Genomic DNA, 17,516 nt, shown 5'->3' with positions numbered 1-17,516 from the left:
AACATATGTGCCAAGTTTCGAGATGATTGGACAAAATATGTGATGTGTGAAACATTTTGAAGGTTTTTGACATAAACCAAGATGGCGGACAATTTATCATGACGCAATATGACGTCATAGGGTGCGTTGAACTCGGCTTGGCCCAAGGATTCCAATGATACCTTGGTTGTGAATATTGGATGAATGGGTCAAAAGTTATAAACATGAATGCATGTCCAACTTTGACCTGTTGGTGGCGCTAGAGCTCATGGGCTAGCGACCTCAAATTTGCTGTGAGGGCTTATGGGACTGTCCTGAATCAGTGTGCCAAATTTCACAACCTTTTGCCATTGGGTTCTATGGGCTGCCATAGACTCCCATTGAAGGAAAATAATGTTTGACCTGTTGGTGGCGCTAGAGCTTATGGGCTAGCAACCTCAAATTTGCTGTGAGGGCTTATGGGAATGTCCTGAATCAGTGTGCCAAATTTCACAACTTTTTACGATGGGGTTCTATGGGCTGCCATAGACTCCAATGTCAGGAAAATAATAATAATAATTAAAACTGCGAGCAGTGTTGAGGGAGTCAAGCTGATAAACTAATTAAACAAAATTAAAACATAAACTACCAAGTTTGGTTATGATATGTCAAAGGGCTGCTGAGATACAGGTTTACTTGCTGTTTTGCGGCTTTGTGGTCAAATTTGATTGGCTGTTGTGGCCAAACGGTTTTGAATTTGAAGATTCTGTGTATAAGTTTTGTGAGGCATGGTCTGAGCAACATATGTGCCAAGTTTGGAGATGATTGGACAAAATGTGTGATGTGTGAAACATTTTGAAGGTTTTTGACATAAACCAAGATGGTGGACAATTTATCATGACGCAATATGACGTCATAGGGTGCGTTGAACTCGGCTTGGCCCAAGGATTCCAATGATGCCTTGTTTGTGAATATTGGTTGAATGTGTCAAAAGTTATAAACATGAATGCATGTCCAACTTTGACCTGTTGGTGGCGCTAGAGCTCATGGGCTAGCGACCTCAAATTTGCTGTGAGGGCTTATGGGACTGTCCTGAATCACTGTGCCAAATTTCACAACCTTTTGCCATTGGGTTCTATGGGCTACCATAGACTCCCATTGAATGAAAATAATATTTTAACTGTTGGTGGCGCTAGAGCTCATGGGCTAGCAACCTCAAATTTGCTGTGAGGGCTTATGGGACTGTCCTGAATCAGTGTGCCAAATTTCACAACTTTTTACCATGGGGTTCTATGGGCTGCCATAGACTCCCATTGAAGGATAATAATAATAATTAAAACTGCGAGCAGTGTTGAGGGAGTCAAGCTGATAAACTAATTAAACAAAATTAAAACATAAAAGATAGATCTAACAGGCCAAACACGCGGCCTTCAGCACTTTCGACAAGTTGCACGTCAAAAAATAAAGGATTGACTGAGATACGATCACATTCGCCCCCCTAGAGGTCAAAGGTCACCAAATTCATTGGGCATCATCAGGATAGGGTCATAAGTCTATGAGCCAAGTTTGGTTTGGATACATGAAAGCCTTGCAGAGATATGAGCTCACTTCCTGTTTAACGTGCCCCTAAGGTCAAAGGTTACCAAATTGTTTGGGTGTCCCCGGGATGATGTCATGAGTCTATGTATCAAGTTTGGCTATGATATGTTAAAGGGTTGCTGAGAAACAGGCTTATTTCCTGTTTGGCGGTTTTGCGGTCGAATTTGATTGGCTGTCGCAGATATTTCCGTGAAAAATCATTTACTAGCTATATGGGGAGGTCTGATAGTATCACCAGACATGGGAAATGTGTTTGAAATATACTCATGTGAAGAGAGAGGAGTTAAAACACATTGTCATTAATTACAGCGCCCCCTAGAGGTTAAAGGTCACCAAACCTAATGAGCGTCCCCGTGATGATGTCATGGGTCTATGTACCAAGTTTGGTTATGATATGTCAAAGGGCTGCTGAGAAACAGGCTTACTTCTTGTTTGGCGGCTTCGTGGTCAAATTTGATTGGCTGTTGCGGCCAAACGGTTTTGAATTTGAAGAATCTGTTTGATAAGTTTTGTGAGGCATGGCCTGAGCAACATATGTGCCAAGTTTGGAGATGATTGGACAAAATGTGTGATGTGTGAAACATTTTGAAGGTTTTTGACATAAACCAAGATGGCGGAAAATCTATCATGACGCAAAATGACGTCATAGGGTGCGTTGAACTCGGCTTGGCCCAAGGATTCCAATGATGCCTTGTTTGTGAATATTGGATGAATGGGTCAAAAGTTATAAACATGAATGCATGTCCAACTTTGACCTGTTGGTGGCGCTAGAGCTCATGGGCTAGCGACCTCAAATTTGCTGTGAGGGCTTATGGGACTGTCCTGAATCAGTGTGCCAAATTTCACAACCTTTTGCCATTGGGTTCTATGGGCTGCCATAGACTCCCATTGAATGAAAATAATGTTTGACCTGTTGGTGGCGCTAGAGCTTATGGGCTAGCAACCTCAAATTTGCTGTGAGGGCTTATGGGACTGTCCTGAATCAGTGTGCCAAATTTCACAACTTTTTACCATGGGGTTCTATGGGCTGCCATAGACTCCAATGTCAGGAAAATAATAATAATAATAATAATAATAATAGGAAAACGTAGAATAACAATGGTTGTCTCGCAGCTTCGCTGCTTGACCCCCAATAATAGGAAAACGTAGAATAACAATGGTTGTCTCGCAGCTTCGCTGCTTGACCCCCAATAATTAAAACTGCGAGCAGTGTTGAGGGAGTCAAGCTGATAAACTAATTAAACAAAATTAAAACATAAACTACCAAGTTTGGTTATGATATGTCAAAGGGCTGCTGAGATACAGGTTTACTTGCTGTTTTGCGGCTTTGTGGTCAAATTTGATTGGCTGTTGTGGCCAAACGGTTTTGAATTTGAAGATTCTGTGTATAAGTTTTGTGAGGCATGGTCTGAGCAACATATGTGCCAAGTTTGGAGATGATTGGACAAAATGTGTGATGTGTGAAACATTTTGAAGGTTTTTGACATAAACCAAGATGGCGGACAATTTATCATGACGCAATATGACGTCATAGGGTGCGTTGAACTCGGCTTGGCCCAAGGATTCCAATGATGCCTTGTTTGTGAATATTGGTTGAATGTGTCAAAAGTTATAAACATGAATGCATGTCCAACTTTGACCTGTTGGTGGCGCTAGAGCTCATGGGCTAGCGACCTCAAATTTGCTGTGAGGGCTTATGGGACTGTCCTGAATCACTGTGCCAAATTTCACAACCTTTTGCCATTGGGTTCTATGGGCTACCATAGACTCCCATTGAATGAAAATAATATTTTAACTGTTGGTGGCGCTAGAGCTCATGGGCTAGCAACCTCAAATTTGCTGTGAGGGCTTATGGGACTGTCCTGAATCAGTGTGCCAAATTTCACAACTTTTTACCATGGGGTTCTATGGGCTGCCATAGACTCCCATTGAAGGATAATAATAATAATAATAGGAAAACGTAGAATAACAATGGTTGTCTCGCAGCTTCGCTGCTTGACCCCCAATAATTAAAACTGCGAGCAGTGTTGAGGGAGTCAAGCTGATAAACTAATTAAACAAAATTAAAACATAAACTACCAAGTTTGGTTATGATATGTCAAAGGGCTGCTGAGATACAGGTTTACTTGCTGTTTTGCGGCTTTGTGGTCAAATTTGATTGGCTGTTGTGGCCAAACGGTTTTGAATTTGAAGATTCTGTGTATAAGTTTTGTGAGGCATGGTCTGAGCAACATATGTGCCAAGTTTGGAGATGATTGGACAAAATGTGTGATGTGTGAAACATTTTGAAGGTTTTTGACATAAACCAAGATGGCGGACAATTTATCATGACGCAATATGACGTCATAGGGTGCGTTGAACTCGGCTTGGCCCAAGGATTCCAATGATGCCTTGTTTGTGAATATTGGTTGAATGTGTCAAAAGTTATAAACATGAATGCATGTCCAACTTTGACCTGTTGGTGGCGCTAGAGCTCATGGGCTAGCGACCTCAAATTTGCTGTGAGGGCTTATGGGACTGTCCTGAATCACTGTGCCAAATTTCACAACCTTTTGCCATTGGGTTCTATGGGCTACCATAGACTCCCATTGAATGAAAATAATATTTTAACTGTTGGTGGCGCTAGAGCTCATGGGCTAGCAACCTCAAATTTGCTGTGAGGGCTTATGGGACTGTCCTGAATCAGTGTGCCAAATTTCACAACTTTTTACCATGGGGTTCTATGGGCTGCCATAGACTCCCATTGAAGGATAATAATAATAATAATAGGAAAACGTAGAATAACAATGGTTGTCTCGCAGCTTCGCTGCTTGACCCCCAATAATAATAATAGGAAACAATACGAAAACAATGGTTGTCTCGCAGCTTCGCTGCTTGACCCCCAATGATAAGGAAGTCCCCTTAACTAGCTAACCCAAACAGTGTTTTGTATTTAATTCAAACTTGTCTCATTTGATGCAGAGAGCATTAAACCTACCAACGAAGATATACAGATTAAGATACATTTATTCAGGCACATACTGATTGTGCTTACTACTAAATGTACAGATAAAATGAAAAAACACCTATTTATAAGCATAAAACACACACACTAACTCACACACACACACACACACACACACACACACACAGTAGTACTTGAATTGTCAAGTGCAAAGCATTTAGTCTGTCTGAATCATTCTCATTTAGAGATTTATGAAAACATCTGTTTCAACACATTACCAGATATAACAATTTACAGTGTGTGCTTAAAACTTTCAAAAAACTTTTGTTTCGATATTGTTCACATATTGTCTGCCACCCTGGTAAAGCAAAGGCTAAAACGTATGTCTTTGTGGAGCCTGACCTGATGGCGTCTGTTTAGTGGAACCGATGTTTCAAAGGTTCCCCAGTGTGGCCCAGTACTGTAGTGAAGGATCCCACTGGTCCCGCTGGTTCTTGTAGAGCACTAACATCACTATGGCGTGGAACTCCACTCCAGGGAACCTTGGCCTTCCCATGGGTGCCAGCTCTCACCTCTACTGTCATCACCTTTAAAGCTAGGCAGGCTCTGGCACCCCTCTACATCTCCAAACGTTTATATTTATTGTGTCTATGATTGTATGTATTTGGCGTCTTATTTATTCTGTACTTTTTATTCTGTGGTTCACCTATTGTATTCTCCTATTCTGGTTTCATTCTATTCTGTCATCCACTTTGTAATCTGCTTTCAAAAGGTGCCGTATAATTTAAGTTCTGGACTTGCATATTATTATTATTATGGTTATTGCTATTATTATTATTATTCCTACTATTAGTCCGCATATCATGAACACAGACCAACATTTATTGCAACATTGATCAATGTCCCTGTCCTGATTAGGTCGCCTGAGGTTAAAGTCGTTTTCTGGAATATTCACATATATGTGCGGAGTTGCGCTTGGTCGAACGTTAGGTTCCGGAGGACTCTCTGGTACGCTAACGTAAGGTTTCAGAGGACTCTCTGGTACTCTAACGTTATGTTTCAGAGGACTCTCTGGTACGCTAACGTAAGGTTTCAGAGGACTCTCTGGTACTCTAACGTTATGTTTCAGAGGACTCTCTGGTACTCTAACGTAAGGTTTCAGAGGACTCTCCGGTACTCTAACGTTAGGTTTCAGAGGACTCTCTGGTACTCTAACGTAAGGTTTCAGAGGACTCTCCGGTACTCTAACGTAAGGTTTCAGAGGACTCTCCGGTACTCTAACGTTAGGTTTCGGAGGACGCTTCGGTTCTCGAGCTCTGTTGGGTCTGCAAGGCAAATTCCTCTCGTTGATCACGATGAACACCAGCAGTCCAACACACGCCAGCTGGCCCCACGTGTTTCTTATCAAGGAAAGTTTGTCGTTGTCGATGCGGCTCTCGAAGTCGCCTCCAATCACTGACAGCTCGGATTGTTCTCTTCGGTCCAAGGAGAAGACTCTGAGCTCCCTCAAGAGGTTGATGGTGATCTGGTAGGTGTGTCCTGGGTCATACCCAGTCCCCTGATTCTGATTGGCCTGGTAGTGCTGTGTGATGAACACCTGGTCGATGGTGTCCTGGTCCAAGAGTGAGAATATGATGCGAGCCCTGTTCAGTTCCTCACCCCCCAACAGACGGTTTAGGTCACCAGTGACGTAAGAGGGCAAAGAGATTCCATTATTGATCATGGGGTTGATGTTGCCGAGGGTGAAGTACCGGTGCCCAAAGGGCACTGGATCCAGGACTCTCTCATAGTTTCCATAGTGATGAGTGCCATAGTCTCTATTGCTTGGTTCAAAGGTCAGCTCTATCGCGTCATTGTTGTCAAATTCTATGGTGTTGGCAAACCAGTGGAGCAGCACAAGGCTGTGCTGGGGCACCGATTGGCCGAATGGGATTTTCTTCAGGTCGTTGATTGAGTTGAGAATTCCAATAGTTGATTCAGTAGGAAGGATTGATAGAAAGAGGACTAAAAAGCCCATTAGATGACTTTCTGACATGGTCGACCTTGAAAAAAAACAACAACAACTTTACTCATTTAAAGAATAGTTGGTGAAATATGGACTATCGCCTTTTTAAAAATCATAATGATATCAATTGTATATTCAATCTTATTTTACCATGCATTGTTAAATACTTGATCCTGCTTGGTCATAATGTTCCTTTAACATTATTTTAACAGTTCCAAATCAATGTGCTGCAAATCCAGCAACAACAGTGAAATAGAGCTATCACTGTCAACTGATACACCCACACAAACCCCGTCCTGCTATTAGTAATAATGCCTGTTGTGGTTATAACTTACTTAAATTGATCATTTGAAAAAATGTAGCATAACAAAACACACATTGTGACCCTAATACAGTTGATTATAAATACAAAATCTGTCAAAACATTCAAATAATATAAGTATGTCATTAGTTTTGAGGTGTGAGCTGCTTACCTGTTAGGCTACAGTTCAGTATTGGTGTGGAATCCTTTCTGCCGTCGTCTGAGCTCTCAGTCTTGATCTGCTGTGGTTTTAAATACAACCTTGCTTAACTTTCTGTTTCACAGAACAGGAACAACTTTTCTGTTGTTGGATCTCTTGTTTGGGGCGGGGATGGAACTCATGTTGGAACATGTTTTAAAGTGGTACAATTTAGTTAATATGTTGTGTGGCAATAAAGGTGGCAGGATTGGGATTTTGCCCATTCTCTTTGGGACCAATGGTTGTCGTACAATGTTGGTTGTCGACACACCCAGAAGTTTGTTCTGACTGGTTTGGTTGGTTGGTGTGTGAGACAATTGATATCCAATGTCATTGGCAATGACATGTCAAACAATCCGGAGCACCCACCAAAATGTAAGAATCTCCAACAATAAATTTAGGTTTTTTTATTGCGTTTATTTTGTGACCACAATGCTAAAGCGCCATTCACACATACACACACAAAATATTTTTTCACACACAAGCGTACACAACTACTGCACACTGTATGCTACTGCACTACACAGATACTGACTGAGACACTTTATTGCTATATGTATATATATATATATATATAGCCTACTACTGTACATACATATTTATATATATATACACACTGTACACTGATTCTATTTTTTTTTCTTGACTATTTTGTTCTTAATTGCTTGCACTATTTTTTTCTTTTGTATTTTTTGCATTGTTAAAGAGTGTTTGGGATACAAAAATGCTTTGCCTGTTATTTTGTGCATTTGACAAAATAAAAGAGCTTGAACTTGAACTTGCTAAGGTGGTTGATATGGACGCTGCTGTCGCTGAAAACCAAACATGGCTATTGATTCGGCAGTGGGGGATTTAAGTGCTGCGTCATTATGGCTACAAAGGAACTACTGAATGTTTATTTCCTTTAAACATACAGTCAAGGAAAGGCGGTGGGGGGGAAATCATATTGGAACCAGCGATATGACTTAAGGGTTTTTTCATTGTGGCTACAGAAATTGCCATTATTGGGGTTCTTATCTTAGCCTGGATCGTTGGATTTCTTACCTCAAAGCCCGCCCACATTCTCTTGGGGGCCAATGGCCATGGCCGACAGACTGGGGGTGTAAGGGGGACAGGCTTGGAGGGGTCCAAGGCAGAGGGAAATGGGAAATTTAAAAATATATATATCGATTTTTATTTATTTTTGATATTGATTGATTGATTTGATTGATTGATTTGATTGATTTTTTAAATATTGATCTAAATGCAAGGTTAGAGTATTAGTTTAATAAATTGGTATATTATTGTTAAAAGTAAAGACTGCTGTGACTACTCTGGGAACACCCCTTTCAAAAAGTTTTTATCTGGATGGAGATGCAGCAATATGTCACAGCCACAGTTAAATAAATTGAAGTCTGGCTCTCAGAAGAGGAAGGTGAAGAAAGACAGGGAGAGAAGACAAAATTGTGCAAGTCAGGTTCTGACTTACTTATTTTCTAAGAAAGGTGAGCACAAACGTTTAAACACACAAGATAAAACCCCATTCTTAACTACCTCCGTTATCGTTGCTAAAACGAAGAGACAACCCAAAGCAAGAGCAGACAATAGGCTACACTCTCAAATGATGAGGCCTTGGTTATTAAGGTAAAGGATAAATAAAGTGTACGGTAGGCTAATATTGCAACAGCAGGCTACTGATTTGAATGAAGCTGATATTAAATTAATACTAAGCCGTTATTAGGCGACATGATGAATAATAACCTATGGCATATAGGCTAGTTAGCCGCAGACGTCATTGCATTACAAAATGGCTATATCATCCTAGTTGCCTGCTAGTGAAACTAACATTTTTTTAGCGGGGGGATGCCCATCAGGACTTCTTGTATATAGGGACCAGAATTTGGTGCTACGCACCCTGCCAATAGCTGTCGTACAGTGTTCTTCTTCAAAACACCTTGATACTCTAACACTGAATAGAAAAGCTTGCACCAATTGTGTCCTTGCTGGAGGTTGACATTGTCATCCAATGTCATTCAGGTCTTGAGATTAACTTTTTTACTTGGTGTACTGTACTGGTGTTCTGAACTTCAGAAAGTTAGGAGCACTAGCAAAAATGTAAGGAACACAAATTATAACAAAAAGGTTTTTATTGATTTAGTTTTATGTTACCACAATAGTAAGAATGATTTTGAAGAACAATTGAGAGTAAATACATACATTAAGTATGCCAAATAAATGTGTTAATACTTAACTAAAGAGCATTAAACATGCAGAATTATGTTTCCATTATAATCAAGTTCAGAGCCCTCACTGTAATTCTGTATATTTAAAGTATTCCCCAATAATCCCCTGGTTTAGGCTGTGTAAATCAAACGTAGCGGAGTAATAATAATAAAACTAACGATTACAATAGGTTGCCTTCGCACTTTGTGCTTGGCCCCCTTATAAGGAAGTATGCATAACTTGCTATCGCAAACAGTGTTTTTGTATTTAATTCAAACACTCATTTAATCATCTCATTAAATGCAAAGAACATTAAACCTACCAACGAAGAAATACAGATTAAGATATATTTATCCAGGCACATACTGAGTGTACTTTCTAGCAAATGTACAGAGAAAAAAAAACACCTATTTCAAAGCATAAAACACACACACACACACACAGTAATTTCCCTGGGAGTTTTTGGTTTCCCTACATTTGAATTGTTTAGATATTGTTCATATATTGTCTGCCACCCTGGTAAAGCAAAGGCTAAAACGTATGTGAACCGATTGGCGTTTGTTTAGTGGAACCGATGTTTCAAAGGTTCAGTTCTTCAGTGATCCCACTGGTGTCCCAGTGGTTGTTGTAGATCTAACACCGGTCCTCTCATCACTCCTCACTGGATTATTTATCATTTATTCTGTACTTTATTCTGGTTTTGTTCTATTCTGTCAAGCACTTTGTAATCTGCTTTCGAAAGGTGCTACACAAATTTATTTCTGCTACTGTATAGCAGTACTGTAAGTGCTGCTATAAAAAAGATTACTGCTATTAGTCCCAGTAACAGGCACACTGGAGGGCATTGTGCATCCTCCCGGTGCCGAGGAAGCTGCCTGTAGTTGTTGCTTTGTGGATCATACATGATTGGTTGCGGAGTTGCACTTGTTTGAACGTTACGTTTCGGAGGACGCTTCGGTTCTCGAGCTCTGTTGGGTCTGCAAGTTAAATTCCTCTCGTTGATCACGATGAACAACAGCAGTCCGACACACGCCAGCTGGCCCCACGTGTTTCTTATAGACGAAAGTTTGCGATTATTTATGCGGCTCCCGAAGTCGCCTCCGATCCATGACAGCCCGAACTGTTCTCTTCGGTCCGAGGAGAAGACTCTGAGCTCCCTCAAGAGGTTGATGGTGATCTGGTAGGTGTGCCCTGGGTCGTACCCAGTCCCCCGATTCTGATTGGCCTGGTAGTGCTGTGTGATGAACACCTGGTAAATGCTGTTCTGGTCCAAGAGCGAGAATATGATGCGGGCCCTGTTCAGTTCCTCACCCCCCAACAGATGGTTTAGGTCATTGGTGAAATAAGAGGGCAAAGAGATTCCGTTATTGATCATGGGGTTGATGTTGCCGAGGATGAAGTACCGGTGGCCGCGTGGCAGTCGATCCAGGAATCCCCGAAAGATTCTATACTGATGAGTGCCATAGTCTCCATCGTCTGGGTCAAAGGTCAGCCGGAGCCTGTTGTTGTTGTTAATTTCTATGGTGTTGGCAAACCAGTGGAGCAGCACAAGGCTGTGCTGGGGCACCGATTGGCCGAATGGGATTTTCTTCAGGTCGTTGATTGAGTTGAGGATTCTGATAGTTGATTCAGTAGGAAGGATTGATAGAAAGAGGACTAAAAAGACCATTAGATGACTTTCTGACATGGTGGACCTTGAAAAAAAACACAAAACACATTTACTCATTTAAAGAAAACGGCTAACGGAAAACGGCTTGCAACGGCTAATCACACCACACCTTGTGGCATGTCATGGGACCTTTAATTTGCAAAACATTCAAATAAAATAAATGTTGTTAGTTTTGTAGCTTACCTGTTAGGCTACTGCTCAGTATTGATGTGGAATCGTTTCTGCCGTCGTCTGAGCTCTGTCCTGATCTGGTGTGCTGCTGTATAACCCAGTTTCACTTTCTGTTTCACCGTAAATGAAACTTGAGGGGGCGGGGGGGGGGGATCTCATGGTGGAAGCTGTTTTAAAGCAATACGATCCAATTGTTATATGGTGGGTCTTCAAAGATGGCGTTATTGGAATTTTTGCAGAATGTATAGTTGGATATCTTTTTTCAAAGCCTGCCCACTTTGTCTTTGTAATTCACCTGGAACTATGTGTGAAAGGGGCTTTAGAGCGCTGTATGTTCATTTCCTTTAAACATACAGTAAAGGAAAGGCACTGGGCGGGGGGGGGATCATATTGGAACCAGCGATATGATTTAACGTTGGTTTTTTCTTTTCTTTATGAGGAGGATTCACAACAGTACAATTATAGTGGTCAGAGACACATAATCACCCCATTAGCCCACCTAAATTGGTGGTTCAAATTTTGTGAGCAAATTGGGATGTTATCCCAAACCCTCTTCCAGTTGGTTTGGGATTGGTGTTGGGTTAGATCAGTATTCCATACAGTGGTTATCCCCATGTGGATGTATATGGGGTCATCCATATGTCCCCGGGTCCTATGTTCCCTGCTTTGTATGTGACCGGGGAGCGAATGTGTTTTTTTCGTAGGTGGAATCCGGAAGAATCATGAATATTAGGGTTACAGTTATGGTTATTGTTAGGGTTAGGGTTAGGGTTATGGTTAGGGTGAGGGTTACGGTTATGGTTATGGTTAGGTTTAGGGTTAGGAGTCAGCGTGTGAGTTTGCCTGACAGGCTGCCTGTCCAATCCTAGCGCTTGAGGCGGAATTTTTTCAGGATTCCGCCTACGAAAAACACAGTCGCGACCGGGGAACATAGGACCCGGGGAACATAGGTACGCTCCCGTATAGGTAGTGGTGAACCCCAAGGGACACCGTATGTTTTTCTGGCAGTTCTAATTTGGAAATAGAAAAAGAGTGATGAACCTGGTAAATTAAATTATTTTTTTCAAATCTGTAAAGGATCTCAAAACATCTCCATCCATAAGATCAGGGAGAATGTTGATTCCCTGTTCTAACCATTATATATTATTTTGAAACACATTGTTTTGGAGAGAGTGCAGCAAATAGAATATTTTCCAGTGTATGAGGGTACACTATAGCCGTTTCTCAATACCAAGTACGCGGACTACGTTCTCGCGGACTTGGAGGTACGTACTTGGCAAGTCCGGACTTTCAAGTACAGACTTCCGAGAATGCGAGTACGTACCTGCAATTGGAACAGCAGCGGACTCGATGATGCATTCTGGGATATTTAACGGTCCCAAGTCCACACGAGTCACCTCCGATGCATCCTCGGTAGAACGGCCTCATCGAGAACGCATCGAGAACACTTCTGGGTTTTACGACAGTACTCGCGTACTTGCGTACTTGGAATTGGAACAGTGCTTCGGCTACCACTGATGACGTTTATCAAGGAAAGAAGGAAGGTTTATCTGGAAAGAATTCTTCTTTCCAGTTATGTCAAGAGAGGAGTAGAATTCTACTCAAAGATATTTGAAATGAGAAACGACAGGGACCATTGGCACCCAGTCCGTTATAACTGGATAACTATACTATAACTATAACTATAACTTATAACTGGATATACTACAAAATTGGTGGAATATGTTCAGGACGTGCGGGAGGGATTGTGGAACTCTATCTAAGTATAATATTATATCATCACAATAAAGGTAGAGCTGATGGTTTGTGCCTTTTAATGTTATCTGGGTTATATCTACCGATTGACAGATCTTTTGAGCCAATGGCTCGAGAGAGAGAGAGAGAGAGAGAGAGAGAGAGAGAGAGAGAGAGAGAGAGAGAGAGAGAGAGAGAGAGAGAGAGAGAGAGAGAGAGAGAGAGAGAGAGAGAGAGAGAGAGAGAGGGCGAACAACAAAGGGCTGGCTGGACAACTTTGGTGGGAGGAACATTGGGTGGCTGTCAATACCATGGCTGATGGATTACTATAAAGCGTTTTCAACATTCCCATGATTTCCCCACCAAAGCCCATGCGCGACATAGTGAACCAAAGAGAGGACCATTCCAGCGGTCAAAAGCCTTCTCGGCGTAAATTGATAAAACAGTGCAGGGGGTTGTCATCCCCGAGGATTCGTGTATGAAATGGAGGAGACGTCTCAAATTATCTGAAGATAATTACTTTTTACCAAATCCTGTTTGGTCGAGGTGAATTATTTTAGGCAACACTGTATCTAATCATTTTGCTAAGATCTTAGCGTAAAGCTTGATATCATTATATATGGTCGTAATTAGTCACAAAAACGTCCCTGACCAATCAGCATTCATTAGCAGAATGCTAGCTTGTATAGCCAACAACGGCCCAAACTGTAAGAAATCGAAAGGGCATAAGTACTCATTCATTTGACTTTTGAGCTATAATCCATATTGAACTTGCGGAATCTACAAGCAGGTGAAAGAGATCCATTTAGCCATCTAGCCGCATAGATCCCCGTTCAATCTGCACTCATTCGATCACCCCCAGTGGATTTCTAATGGAACTGCAACCAAGTGTGATACAACAGGGCTCAATAGAGAGTACCAAGGCTCTCCGTAGACGGGCTCTGGTAGCACTGCCAAATGCTTGCACAATGTACCATTCCCCATGGGAACACCCCTACTAACATGTAATGGTAGCGCCCGCCCTCACTCGCAGTGCAGAATAATAATAATAATAGTAATAATAATAATAATAATAAGGAAGAACCCATAACTCGTTATCACAAACAGTGTTTTTGTATTTAATTCAAACATGTCTTATTTAATCGTCTCATTTAATGCAGAGAGCCTTAAAACTACCAACGAAGATATACAGATTAAGATACATTTATTCAGGCACATAATGATTGTAGTTCCTTCTAAATGTACTTAAAGAAAATTAAAAAACACAGATTTATAAGCATAAAACACACAAACACACACACACATACAGCAGTACTTGAATTGTCAAATGCATTTACCCTGTCTGTATGAATCGTTCTCATTTAAAGATTGACAACACATCTGGATTAACATATTACCGGATATAACAATTTATAGTGTGTGCTTCCCTGTAATTTCCCTGGAGTTAACATACCTATAAAATAGTTTTGATATTGTTCACATATTGTCTGCCACCCTGGTAAAGCAAAGGCTAAAACGTATGTCTTTGTGGAGCCTGACCTGATGGCGTTTGTTTAGTGGAACCGATGTTTCAAAGGTTCCCCAGTGTGGCCCAGTACTGTAGTGAAGGATCCCACTGGTCCCGCTGGTTCTTGTAGAGCACTAACATCACTCCTCACTGTAGGGTATGGCGTGGAACTCCACTCCAGGTGTCATCACCACTGTCATCACCTTTAAAGCTAGGCAGGCTCTGGCACCCCTCTACATCTCCAAACGTTTATATTTATTGTGTCTATGATTGTATGTATTTGGTGTCTTATTTATTCTCTACTTAGTGTTTCACCTATTCTATTCTCCTATTCTGGTTTCATTCTATTCTGTCATCCACTTTGTAATCTGCTTTCGAAAGGTGCCATATAAATTAAGTTCTGGACTTATATTAGACGTATATTATTATTATTGTTATGATTATTGCTATTATTATTATTCCTACTATTCCTCCAAATATCTTCCAGGCTGTAGAACAACATTGATCATTGTCCCTGTCCTGATCGAATCGCCTGTAGTTGTAGTCGTTTTCTGGAATATTCACAGATGTGTCCTGAGTTGCGCTTGCTGGAACGTTACGTTTTGGAGGACGCTCTGGTACTCTAACATTAGGTTTCAGAGGAAGCTTCGGTTCTCGAGCTCTGTTGGGTCTGCAAGGCAAATTCCTCTCGTTGATCACGATGAACACCAGCAGTCCGACACACGCCAGCTGGCCCCATGTGTTTCTTATAGAGGAAAGATTGCGATTATTTATGCTGCTCCCAAAGTCGCCTCCGATCTCTGACAGTTCGGACTGTTGTCTTCGGTCCAAGGAGAAGACTCTGAGCTCCCTCAAGAGGTTGATGGTGATCTGGTAGGTGTGCACTGGGTCATACACAGTCCCCTGACCCTGATTGGCCTGGTAGTGCTGAGTGATGAACACCTGGCCGATGGTGTCCTGGTTCAAGAGTGAGAATATGATGCGGGCCCTGTTCAGTTCCTCACCCCCCAACAGACGGTTTAGGTCACCAGTGACGTAAGAGGGCAAAGAGATTCCGTTATTGATCATGGGGTTGATGTTGCCGAGGGTTAAGTACCGGTGACCGTGTGGCAGTCGATCCAGGACTCGCTCATAGTTTCCATAGTGATGAGTGCCATAGTCTCCGTTGTTTGGTTCAAAGGTCAGCTCTATTAAGTCGTTGTTGTTAATTTCTATGGTGTTGGCAAACCAGTGGAGCAGCACAAGGCTGTGCTGGGGCACCGATTGGCCGAATGGGATTTTCTTCAGGTCGTTGATTGAGTTGAGGCTTCTGATAGTTGATTCAGTAGGAAGGATTGATAGAAAGAGGACTAAAAAGACCATTAGATGACTTTCTGACATGGTGGACCTTGAAAAAAAACACAAAATACATTTACTCATTTAAAGAAAAGTTGGTGAAATATGGACTATTGCCTTTTTAAAAATCATAATGATATCATGCATTGTTAAATACTTGATCCTGCTTGGTCATAATGTTCCTTTAACATTCTTTTAACAGTTCCAAATCAATGTGCTGCAAATCCAGCAACAACAACAGTGAAATAGAGCTGTCACTGTCAACTGATACACCCACACAAACCCCGTCCTGCTATTAGTAATAATGCCTTTTGTGGTTATAACTTACTAACTTTGATCATTAAAAAAAATGTAGCATAGCAAAACACACATTGTGACCCTAATTCATACTTGATTATAAATATAAAATCTGTCCATATTTCTTAATTTGCAAAAATCAAATAATAATAATTAATAAATAATAAATAATAATATAAGTATGTCATTAGTTTTGAGGTGTGAGCTACTTACCTGTTAGGCTACAGTTCAGTATTGGTGTGGAATCCTTTCTGCCGTCATCTGAGATCTCAGTCCTAATCTGCTGTGGTTTTAAATACAACCCTGCTTAACTTTCTGTTTTACAGAACAGGAACAACTTTTCTGTTGTTGGATCTCTTGTTTGGGGCGGGGGTGGAACTCATGTTAGAACATGTTTTAAAGCGGTACAATTTATTTGTTATGTTGCGTGGTGTAGAATGTTGGTGTATTTTAGTGTCTCTCTGTGTTCACATTAAGTCTATGAACAGGCCAGTGCCTTTCCTACTGATACCAGGTGTTATTTCCAATATTCCTCCATTTGGTATGTCCCAACGAGGACGAACCAACCCGTTTGTCTGGAGCATAGCCAGGGCCATATACCTTATCAAGGGAGAGACTGCATATGGGCGAAAGGTGTGTGTGTGTGTGTGTGTGTGTGCGTGTTTGTGTGTGTGCGTGCGTGCGTGCGTGCGTTAATACCGGTGTGGTATGTAGACAAAAATGGAGAGAGATTTTATCTTAGTTTTTATTTTATGCAAAACATTTTAGTCTCGTCTTTTTTCGTCAACAATAATGCATGTTAATTTAGTCTTAGTCAGCTTTTGGACATTGGTGCAGTCTCGTCATCGTCTCGTCTTATTCATGGAAAAAAAGGTTGTTGACGAACATATTTAGTCTCGTCTCATTTGACGAAATTAACACTAATGTATATATATATATATATATATATATATATATATATATATGATTTTTTTTTAACTAAAATTAATCTATTGAATGCTCTATTAAATTCAAGATGGGTGGGTGAGAATAGGGATATAGTGTCATACCGTAAATATGAATTACAATTTCAGAAGTGGATGGTCAATGGTCAGATACAGATCTCGATATAACGAGAATTTATATTGATATAACGAGAAAGGATGTCATTATAACGCCAAGAAAATAAAGGCTACATGGTATACTTATAATGATTTAAATATAATTAACTAATATAGCGTGTAACAAGACAACAAGACAGTTGTGGGTCAGCAGAGGCTGAATTTTATCCTAATTCAGCCTATAACCTTATCTAGTCTAACTCTATATACATGTCAAATGTTTGATATGCTGTATGTATAGCCAAGTTTTTATATTATAATTATTTTAATATTGGCTGGTTATACCTGAACCACCCTCCCCAAGGAAAAAGTACAATGTGTTAGTTGGTGTTACAACCCTCTTTGTTGATTGGTGGAAGTGGATTGTCAAAGGTCAGATACAGATCTCGTTATAACAATAATTGAATAATAGCTACATGGTCTATTTATAATATTATAACTAAATGTTATATACATATATATTATATATTTTAATGTTTAATTAATTCAATATTA

General features: G+C 40.8%; 3 protein-coding genes across 3 annotated transcripts; all 3 read right to left on the bottom strand.

Annotated features, from left to right (window-relative positions):
* Positions 1–4,833: 4,833 nt before the first annotated feature.
* On the bottom strand, positions 4,834–7,024 carry LOC311363228 (uncharacterized protein). Its single transcript, XM_084483203.1, has 2 exons — positions 6,980–7,024; positions 4,834–6,543 (listed from the first exon to the last, which is right to left on the bottom strand). The coding sequence occupies exon 2, from the start codon at positions 6,534–6,536 to the stop codon at positions 5,286–5,288; it is 1,251 nt and encodes a 416-aa protein (XP_084339329.1). The 5' UTR covers positions 6,537–6,543; positions 6,980–7,024; the 3' UTR covers positions 4,834–5,285.
* Positions 7,025–9,114: 2,090 nt separating this feature from the next.
* LOC311363229 (uncharacterized protein) lies at positions 9,115–11,146 on the bottom strand. The gene is made up of 2 exons (XM_084483204.1): positions 11,061–11,146; positions 9,115–10,902 (listed from the first exon to the last, which is right to left on the bottom strand). Exon 2 carries the CDS (start codon positions 10,893–10,895, stop codon positions 9,954–9,956), a length of 942 nt encoding a protein of 313 aa, XP_084339330.1. The 5' UTR covers positions 10,896–10,902; positions 11,061–11,146; the 3' UTR covers positions 9,115–9,953.
* Positions 11,147–14,068: 2,922 nt separating this feature from the next.
* Positions 14,069–16,217, bottom strand: LOC311363492 (uncharacterized protein). The gene is made up of 2 exons (XM_084483440.1): positions 16,135–16,217; positions 14,069–15,676 (listed from the first exon to the last, which is right to left on the bottom strand). Exon 2 carries the CDS (start codon positions 15,667–15,669, stop codon positions 14,701–14,703), a length of 969 nt encoding a protein of 322 aa, XP_084339566.1. The 5' UTR covers positions 15,670–15,676; positions 16,135–16,217; the 3' UTR covers positions 14,069–14,700.
* Between the last annotated feature and the right edge of the window lie 1,299 nt (positions 16,218–17,516).

This window comes from Micromesistius poutassou (genome assembly GCF_964030765.1).
Source record: "Micromesistius poutassou genome assembly, chromosome: 18".
Classification (NCBI taxonomy): domain Eukaryota; kingdom Metazoa; phylum Chordata; class Actinopteri; order Gadiformes; family Gadidae; genus Micromesistius; species Micromesistius poutassou.
This window is presented reverse-complemented; position numbering and strand designations above follow the sequence as displayed.